At 40.9% G+C, this 9,979-nt stretch overlaps 2 protein-coding genes across 3 annotated transcripts in view; one reads left to right on the forward strand and one right to left on the reverse strand.

Moving 5' to 3' along the window:
* The window catches only part of LOC117428253 (EMI domain-containing protein 1), a 75,511-nt gene extending 69,473 nt beyond the window's left edge, over positions 1-6,038 (forward strand). The window contains exons 15-16 of one of the 2 annotated variants that reach the window (XM_058994760.1): positions 1,544-1,634; positions 3,757-6,038. In XM_058994760.1, coding sequence (XP_058850743.1) covers positions 1,544-1,634; positions 3,757-3,893 — 228 coding nt within the window. In that variant the 3' untranslated portion in view covers positions 3,894-6,038. Of the gene's footprint in view, positions 1-1,167; positions 1,253-1,543; positions 1,635-3,756 lie in introns of both variants that reach the window. The other variant, XM_058994761.1, reaches the window with a different exon arrangement.
* A 114-nt stretch (positions 6,039-6,152) lies between these two features.
* Positions 6,153-9,714, reverse strand: LOC117428254 (rhomboid domain-containing protein 3-like). Its single transcript, XM_034047133.3, has 5 exons — positions 9,141-9,714; positions 8,653-9,042; positions 7,849-7,975; positions 7,175-7,444; positions 6,153-6,542 (listed from the first exon to the last, which is right to left on the reverse strand). The coding sequence occupies exons 1-5, from the start codon at positions 9,310-9,312 to the stop codon at positions 6,374-6,376; spliced, it is 1,128 nt and encodes a 375-aa protein (XP_033903024.2). The 5' UTR covers positions 9,313-9,714; the 3' UTR covers positions 6,153-6,373.
* Positions 9,715-9,979: the final 265 nt, after the last annotated feature.

A 9,979-nucleotide genomic window follows, 5' to 3' on the forward strand; every position in this document is an offset into this window, starting at 1 on the left:
AGTGAATACACCCTTTTATTCATCAGGGATGTGCAAATGACCTTTTTCAGTATACAGTCAAGGACTAAATGGTGGTCTTGAATTTTTGAATTATAGATCGTTACAAATACGGCTATTATACCCATGCTGCCTGCATGTATCCAAAACTGCAAAATGGATAAAAAATAGTCATAACCCAAGTTTGTTTCCTAGTGCTAAACCTCTTTTGGGGAATGTAAACACATTTTGCTGTCAAGTGTTTCTGATAAAGTAGAGAGCCCCAAAAGCTGTATTATAAAATAATGTAGCAATCAGATACTTTATTTTGTTGTAAAGTTCAATACGTACGTTTAAAAAACACTGCTGTATACTGAAAAGGGATGGCATGTCTCTAAGATAAAGGGTGTATTGTTATAGGTATTCCCTGTAAAAACAGGTCAAGTGGCATCCCAGACATGCATTTTGTTATATATAAACATCTCGATGTCACACCTGGTGATGGCCAAGGGCATTAAGTTGTATGTGATTGGCCAATCAAATCCACCAATCAGCTGACAAAGGCAGAAACAATCAAAGAATGCTGGGTGTTTTAGTTCTCAGTGGCAGCTCAATGTTACATTATAAAGAACTACCCAATCTTTTCAATCTGCAGGTAGTGAAAATGAGACGGCAAATAATCCCTTACATTATATTACTATAAGTAATAATTTGGTAAATGTATTGCATCCAAAATACTGCAATAATAGTATTTGTAAGAGTTGGAGGTACAAAATGAACTACACTACCCTAGGGGAAAAAAGGTAGTGGGGATGCTCAGAATTACAGCTACCTTTACTCTACATGCTCCATTTCTGGTGATGTTAAACAAGACTGAATCCATCACAAAAAAACAGTATTTTAATACTGAATGCATTTTTGTGGCACTTGACCTAGGTATGGCATTTCTGCCTGTATGGTATTTGATGCAGCTTGATGACGGAATGCAAAGAGGAGAACTCAGCGGATGCTGGCTTGAGTATGTGATGTTGTGCATGCCACTGCTGCCTTCATCTCCCCCCTGCATCCTCGTGGATGAGGGAGGGGGGAGGAGGGGCTGGCGGTCCGCTAACCCTCTAATTCCAGAGACGGAGGATTCCGGCTGGCTCTGGCTGTGCCGTATACCTTGACGGCTGTATCTATTTTCCGCAGGGGGACGGGATACACCAAATCCGAGAGGCGCTGAAGATTTTAGCCGAGAGGGTTTTAATCCTTGAGACTATGATTGGTATCCATGGTGAGTAGGGGGGCCTCCTGTTGAATGGGACCGATAGGCGACAGCCCGGAACCTTTTAGTCACTCAGGCCCTTTTACTGGAAAGCCCCCACTTTCTGTTCTTATGAAAATGCATCTACGCAAAAAACAGGGCTTTTGCGAGTCTAGATTCCCTGTTTTTTGCAAAAGGTGGATTTTCATGCTGGGTTTAACTGGGATTTCTCCAGACCAGCGCTGGGTGTGCCCCTGGTTCAGGTAAGGGGGTCTCTTTCTCCCTCGCTCCCTCCCTGTCACTGTTTTCGATCTCCAATAGGCCTTTAGCTTGCAGATGTTCCAAGACTTGCAGGCTGATCTTGAGCTTCTGGCTCGGAGGGTGACGTTACTGGAAGCCATCATCTGGCCAGGTAACCTGCGTTCTCTACAGATCTACTTCTGTTCATTTCCATGTCTATGCAGAGGGACAGCGGCGACTCACAACAGTGCCTGGGACTCAAATGAGACAAGCTTGTGAGATGGCTCACAGTTAAGATAGTAACAGACTGTGAAACCACATCCAAATGCATGCAAACTCTTACTAACAACTTCATCTATTTGCTTTAATGAGTTGGTTATTAAAGGTGGAATCAATAGGGTTGTACAGAATGTAATCATTCTGTCATTCATGCTATTTGGTTTCCAATTCATGTTTTGTTAACTTTTTTATTACCTCCTCGAAACTTACTTTTAAAACATTTGTGCTCAGCATGACTCATAAACATGCTTCTACTTCATCCCCACAAGGGCTTTTTGCATCATCAATGTGAGACTAAAGGTATGAGAGTGAGATTCAGGGAAGCTTGCACTGGTGTTGAAGGTCTGTTTTGCCTTTAGTCTCCCATTGATGATGCAAACAGCTCTTGTGGGGACTAACTTCATGCATATATTAATGGCCTTTATAACAAATATTGCTATGAACCTTGCTGTTTCAAGAATGTAATGAAAATGAACACATTCATGCAGCCTTTTTATTTCTACCTTTGAGTCTATTCTTTCAGTCTAAAATGTTTTCATTAAAATAGGGTTTTCATGGCAAGTCTTGATTAATTACATAATACATTTTTAAGTAACACTATTCAGACAAGTGACCCAGAGTGTAACCAGGGACAAGCATGAGTTTCAAAACTGTTTATGAATATTGTTTTAGGTAAATTTCTTTTTCAAACAATATGTTAAATCATTATTTTCCATATACCCTGTAGCACTACAATACCTTTGCAACTCCTGTACAATGGGAGTCTTAGCAGCTCTGTGGTCTTGTGCTACAGAATACCAGGCCGTGTTTAGAAGAAATGCCATTACTTTGAATTGCTGTGTTTCTGCAGCCTGTATCACAGTGCTATATTTTCACTTCTCTTTTTTCACCGTTTTTGATTTTCTGGAAACTATGACAACACTGAAAGTACTACTTAGCAACATCGGAATATTCACATTCAAATTAAGTTCACATTCTACTAAAGAAAAATAGTATAAATATATTTAAATACAGTATATGCTGTAATTAAATTCAAATAAAGTATTATTTTATACACTACAAAAATGTACTAGAAGTGCAATAATTTCACTTCATGAGTTGCTGACATGTTTCTGGCTGCAGAACAATGCATGTTTAAGGCATCTAAAGGTAGGCCAAAAGGACTGCAACTGAAATACTTCAGTCTACAATAAAAGGTGCAGGCTGTAAAATCTATTTTCCAGCCTCATTTGTTTTAGTACTATTGTGACTATTCACCTAAACATTTAATGTATTAAACCACTCAAAGCCCTCCCCCCTCCCCCAACACACACACACACACACACACACACACACACACATATTGATAATACACTTTGTAGATCGGTATGTCATAGAGCGACACAAGTTTATTTCTGGAAATCTACCCACCAATAACTGCATTTCATTATTTCAACACTGGCATATACTGTATGTCCCCCTTTTGATTTGTATTTTTTCAGTACAATACACTGGAACTGTTCAGTTATTTTTCTTTAATTAGTTATAAGTTACTTAAGTTTTGATTTGATCAAACTATTACCTGCCTTCAAAAAACACAACTGGATATTTTTTGAGCATTTTACAGTGTCGGGGAATCAGACTAGATTGCACTGCCACTAATTTTTAGGATTAATCCCGTGATAATCACGGATCGGTAGCTGATGCAATCCAGGGTGATTTCCCAATGCTGTAAAATGCTCTGAAACAAAACAGCTGTGACTTGTCCCAGCAGGATGACATTAGCAATGAGGTAGTACTTTGCCCAAAACTGTTCTGCCACAAATACGTTTAATACCCCACCCTAAATAACACATTCCTTCCAGAAGTTTGAGCCATTCCACAATGGAATATTTTTGTTTGAACTCAAATCAAGTTATGCAAGCTCCGGTATATGTTTGAATTTGGCTCAAACAGCTTAGCAATGGGGCACTCATTTCTAACACAGCCAGTCACTCCTGCATTGACGCATGTTTAAGCTGTCGTCTCTCCAACAGAACCAGACATTGGCTCAGGATCCGACCCGTTCGGTACCCCACCTCTAGGTTACAACCGCGAGAAGAGAGCCGGGATGTCAGCCTACCGGATCCTCTCGCACCGGCTCGCACGGGGGGGCACCGAGGACGAAAACTGATTCCTCGGACCTAGAGAGAGAAAGACCAGCCCTACTGTGTACATGAGCAACCTCAGCCACCGACCCCAACCCTGTCACAGGACACTCCCACCTCCAGAGGACATTAGCAGGGAGACCAGCTCGCTTCTCACCTCTCCAGTGGGCTGCTAACAGGACATCCTGGGGAAACTTAGCATTCAAATTACATTTAGCAATTGAATCCAGTTGAACCGATGGGGAGGCACAAGGAACCCTGCAACTCCCTTACCCCACCCTTATTGGGATTGATTTTGAGCAGCATTCCCCTCCACCCACATTCACAAGCCCTTAAGTGCTCTGCATCTATAAATATAGACAGGTATCACATTTCCAGGGCACCCACCACTATTTCACCAGTTAAATCATGCACCTGGAATTTGAGCTATACCCACTGAAATGCATCTTGGGTCCCATAACCAAAAATGAAATACCGCGTATGATTAATAGGAATGCCAATATTCACTCTCTCGCTCTCATGGTATTTAATCCCCACTTGGCTGCACTGCCCTCCCCAGTACATTGAAGTATGAGAGAAAGCAGTTCTTCTGCATTGGGTCTCGCCACTTTTAGGAAAACCTCATGTAGTTCTAGTAAACCGGGGAAAAGTCCTACAGGAGTTACAGCCAAGGCTTTAAAATCAATTTTCTTCATTCTTTTTAGCGTCAGCCTTGTCCCCTAATCTTTTGGTTCTTTGCTTTTTTTTCAGGATATACCAGAAACACTGTCCAATATATACTTTTGTTTTACAGTACCTTGATGTGCAGTGTACACTGTGTGATCTGAGCTAGACCAGGGCTCTCAAGCTAGGAGTCGCAGAAAGGTTTCATGCAGACCAACCCTATATATCTGCTCAGTCAACTGCAGTGAATATTGAGCATAGAGAAGTGTATTGAAAGTCCTTTAGATTATAGGTGTGTTTGTATGATATTGTAATCTGGGAAAATTGGTGCGAAACACAGGAAATGATTAGGTTCAAAGAAGCTGCTTTAAATTCTTTAACTGTATGTGATTTATCTGAAGATAACCAACAGATCTTCAATATAAGGGGGACCAGTGATAATGCTAGAGATACAAAAATGAACTATGGTTAGTACTTCCTGAAGTCCAGTAGAGGGCGTTCCACCCAGCAGCATTCAAAGACAGGGATAGCAAACATTTTGTAATGTCAATAAATTGTGTAATTTGTAATTTTACAAAGGTTCTAAAATATGCTTGATTTTTTTTCTTTTAAATAAATATTGTCTCGTGTACTATTTAAAAAAATAACAGCAAATTTTTTTTGGAAATGTTAACCATTTTGTAGTATTTTTCTTCCTTATCTTTTCTTTTCATTTTACTTGTACACTGTGTAATCAGTATTTTGTTTTTCCTGAAAATCATTTGCAAAAGTGTTTGTAACGATGTACTGTAAGTCTTTCAGATGTTTTTAAATTCTAACCTGTGTCGTGATTTACAAGAGAGAAACTAATTAAATAACTTTTTTTATACGACCAAAGATCTCTTTAGTTTTCAAAAGTTGTTTTGATTGCACTAGTAGAAGATGGAAAGTTACGTTTGAGTATTTTGAGATTCTTCTGTACTGTACCAAAGATTTAGGGTATTGCCAGTTTTCAGTGCAATTCAAATGATGTTTCTGAACAGCTCTAATCACATAATATAAAAAACAGTATTTTAATATCGCTGGATACTGCAATTTAGCCATTTTCACATTACATCTTTACATCGAGGTCTCACATGTTTATATGGTTGGTTCCTTTATTCTAATTTGGCTGTTTTTCTACATGTCAAATGTTTTGGACACAGTGTATGTATCATAAACTTTTTCATAGTTTTCCATTTTGTCCAATTTATTGACTGTACTGTAAAGTTTTGCTTGTCTGTAAAATGCAGTAAGCCACTAGTTTTGAGGGGAAATATGTTACCAATTACCTCCATTCATGTTTTTAAATGCAATAGACATGTACATAACCCAGGATAGGTCAGCCAAAGTGTCTACTGAATAAGCCAGTACCATCTATTAAATGGGTTAAGGCTCGTTTTGTTGGCTTTTTTTTTTGTATTACTGGCAATACACAGCTTTGCACTGATATTATTTGTTGGGAACATCTATAAATTGATGTAAATGTCTGGTGTGGTTTTACTTTTTTGTTTGTTAACTGTTAAAAACTAGATAACATGTTAACAAAGTTGGTTAATAATATTTTTAAAAACAACAATGGTTTATTAATTGGTTACTATATATTAATTAACAAATGAACATTTAATGATAAATCAAAGTTAATAAACCTAAAAAGTGCCAGATATTTGAACTTTTCCAGCAGAAAAAAAGTATATTACAGTAAAATAGTGAGGCAGTCCAGTTCTTGGATTTCCAAGTGACTAATTTTGTCCAGATATTTTTTGTATATCAAACTACAGCTTTTCACATCCTTCCCAGTCCTGTAGTTCAGCAGTGTGGCAGCTCAAGCAGGCCTCTGGGATGGAACAGCCTTTCCTCTGGTTGTCACAACAGCTTCCTCTCCAACCCGATTGTCGATCAGAAGGGAAATAGCGCCCTCTAGCTTCCCGGAGGCTGCCAGCGCCACCACTGCTTTCTCTGTGGGGAACCCCATTCGCTCCAGTTGCTGAAGGCTGCAAAACACAAAGGGACCACTAATTACAAGGAAAGCTGGTTCATCTAACTCGCAAGTTACCTAATCCTACATTTTGATTAATTAAATCAAATTTACAGTTAATGGTTTGTTAGTTTATTCACATTTTTCACACTCTTCAAAAAACAGTCCTTACAATTTTATGACGAGGGCCCAGTGTGTGTAAAGGCAAATGCAGTGCAGTAATTGTAATACTAATCAGTATCTGCATTGCATGGGTGTGTTCCTTACTTCGTAGATCAACATATTCACTGTGGTTTCTCGTGTTGTAAAAGCAAATTATTGTTTTACAGTGAGTTCTTTATTCTGAAAGCGATAAGTGAATTAGTTGACTGAATACCATAGTCAGACCGGGAGTAAAAAGGTGTGTGAAAACTATATTATCCACTGACTGGCCAAAGAAAATGTAAAGCCCTGCTACTGAAAGTGCTTTGTTAAGCACGTCTGTTGCCGGTCACAGTCTGCTACACGTGTCTGCAGGTTATTGATCCAGGCTTGTTCTTTCCTTTGGGAAGACATCGCCATTCCAGGAACACCTGAGAGACATTGTGTACTAACGGATTTTCTTACTTTATTACATTCTGTGTGATTCCCCACCCCCCCCAGACTCACCGCAAGGAGGACACTGAAGACTTGGGGACCTCCAGTTTGTCGGGGCTTTCCTCTGGGCTCTCCTGGAGAGACGCAAGTATCCCCGCCCTCAGGAGCTCCTCCTCCAGTAGAAGACTATCGGAGGCAGCCAGCGCCCCCTCTGCCGTCCACTCAAAGGCCGCGGATTGCCAGGGGGCTGGAGGTGTGTGGTAGATTGGCCAGTGGGGTCTGTTGAAGAGGGCGGGCGCTGGGGGAGGCGAGGCCAAGGAAGGCTCTGGAGTCAACTGGGGTCTACAAAACAAGAACGAACAGTGTTCTGTAGTGTTCTGTATATACATATATATATATATACTGTATATATAAACCAGAACCCCTTTAATAGTTTAGTAGACTTTTGCAAAGAAAAAAAACTTTTGGAGCAAAGACCCTAAAACCTGGCCTGGATTGCGGAATAGTTGGCAGGTGCTTCCATATCTGCAAACTCCCATGGAGAGAATCAATGAGGGATGGTCACCTCTAAGAATTGTTCCATCGAACCAGTGCTGTCCATGGTGGTCCTACACTTGACTGAGTACCTAGGGAAGGGATGTCCCTCATATCACCATTTAGGCTGGTAGTGAACTGGCTAGAGTCACATAACGCCCCATAGCATTCTTCAATACGTTTCCTATTTCCTGTAGCCTCTCTGCTCACACCTTCTGTCAGTGCTGGTCAAAGGCAGCTGGTCTCTCGTCCCTGACGGGATGAAGAAATTGTGTGGGAGGGACCTAAAGACTGCCAGCCCCTCCCCCTTTTCCAGCCAGCCTACAAATGAAGAGCTGTCTGAGAGCAGGCATTAAGGGAAAACAGCAAACACTGACAGTCATTCTGCTGTTGTAAGCTTGGTGTTGTATAAAGAGACAGTAGCATCTGTATCTGTGAGGTGATGTTAGAACACTTTTAGAGGTCAGGAGTCCTGGAAAAGATAATGAAAATCTGTTTCACATTTCATCTGAATTGCATGAGTTCATAGGACACCTCCATTAGGATTAAGAGATTTATGTTAAAAGTGAACCAAAATGTATAGCAATATTAGCCCTAGTCTCATATTTCTCCGTGCAGATGTTTTTAATTCTGCACTATAGAATAAAAGTTGCTGTTGCTGCCTGGTACCTAATCACTGGTTGTATTAAAAACAGCAGAGGAAGAAATTAGGTACGGGAATCTACATAATCTACCTGAAAACAACAAGCAATGAACCAACCATACCAAAGCAACCTACAGTTGTCTCTTTGATAAAAACACTATTATTACTGTTATCACAATAATGGTTGCCCAAAAAATGTGCCCAAGAGACCGCAATGTCAGGAGAACAGGGAAAATGACTTCTAATAACTACTAGACCCATATCTTCATAATTGCAATAATACCCTGCACATTGGGTATTACTAGTACAGTTCAGGTATTCTTGCTTGATTAAACCCCAAGTCTATTAGATAATGGTAGCCTGAAAAGGATACAGCTGGTTCCAACACAGACCCCACACAGGTGCAGGAGAGCAGGGGAGTCAGGCAGCAGCAGTGATGTCAGACCCAGCACTAACCATGGCAAGGCTGGCACAGGTACCCGGTGCAGGATCTTCCTCTGTCTGGCGTGGCGGCAATGAGCTGACAGCATGGCAAAGTGTGCCACAGAGTACCCACAGACTGGGCCAGGGCTTCCCACCCCCAGATACACCAGGAGAGCATAGATCAGGGCCGGGGCGGTGGCAGAGAGGAGCGAGAGAGCCAGAAAGCGGACTGTGCCCCAGCGACGTTCCTGACGCTGACTCAGCACTATCAGCAGGGCTGCGCTGCAGAGCAAGGAGGGTGCTCCTTTGTGGCAGAACGAGTAGGTCAGCAGGCGCCAGACTGTGGTAAAGAAGGAGAGACCGGAATCATACATTTTCATAACCAGCAAGTCAAGCGCTGCAAAGCTTTCACCATTTTCTTAAACCTGTAAAACTCACCTTGCATATGCGGGGGTAAAACCAGCTCTGGATTAAGACAGAGGTCTGCGTCAATAAACCACACAAACAAAGCAACTGCAAGCAAGCAGGCTGATCCAAGCGGGAACCCCGATTCACTCTGCTTGGTTCCAAAAAGTGGCCAAAACCAGTTTGGAGGACCCCTACTAAACATGGCTCTTGGTCTGCCAGAACAAAATGCTTTACATTAAAACTGCATTTAAATACAATACAAAAAGGGCACCTATAGTTTACTGGTGCCGGTGTTTATTTACACAAACACGTATAGCGAATACACTTGCAATTTTTACCCCGTGAATATAATGTAATTGTCGCGCTATTTTGTACGAAAAATACATAATACTTTTCTAACTGACTACAAACGTGACTTCATTGCGTTTTCCTTTATCTTTTGCCTTTGTGGCCGTATATATATCCCCATCCTCTCGGTTACAAACATATTACAGTACTGTACTGTATAATTTACGTGCAACACGAATTTCTTTCCCCTGTCACACACACACTCATAAAGCCCTCCAATGAAAGGTGTCAGAAAGGCAACTACAACTACTAAACGCCGAGACGTCACACTAGCCTCGTTTAGGGACCATGACAAAAGTATAATAATTAACGGTAGGCGTAACAGTGGCCTTCTTCGCACAACCAGAGAAGTATTTGGTTTAATATGGATTCAATGAGTACACAGTGATTTTTTTGTTCCAAATTAAATAATTTCACTTTTTTTTAGTCACGTTTCTCATAAAAATTACAGTGGTTGTTTTTTTCTAGTAAATGTAGTTATGACAGAAACCTTATGCCCTTGGAAAGGGATTACTTCATTT

Source organism: Acipenser ruthenus, chromosome 21, assembly GCF_902713425.1.
Source record: "Acipenser ruthenus chromosome 21, fAciRut3.2 maternal haplotype, whole genome shotgun sequence".
Lineage (NCBI taxonomy): Eukaryota > Metazoa > Chordata > Actinopteri > Acipenseriformes > Acipenseridae > Acipenser > Acipenser ruthenus.

What these genes read in the sequence shown, in the direction of transcription:
- LOC117428254 (XM_034047133.3), bottom strand. Translation starts at nt 9,312, where the DNA reads ATGTTTAGTAGGGGTCCTCCAAACTGGTTTTGGCCACTTTTTGGAACC. An exon ending in GGTCTGTGTTGGAACCAGCT is followed by an intron (nt 7,976 to 8,652) that starts GTATCCTTTTCA and finishes GCCTGCTCTCAG; the next exon opens with ACAGCTCTTCATTTGTAGGC. An exon ending in TTGACCAGCACTGACAGAAG is followed by an intron (nt 7,445 to 7,848) that starts GTGTGAGCAGAG and finishes CTTGTTTTGTAG; the next exon opens with ACCCCAGTTGACTCCAGAGC.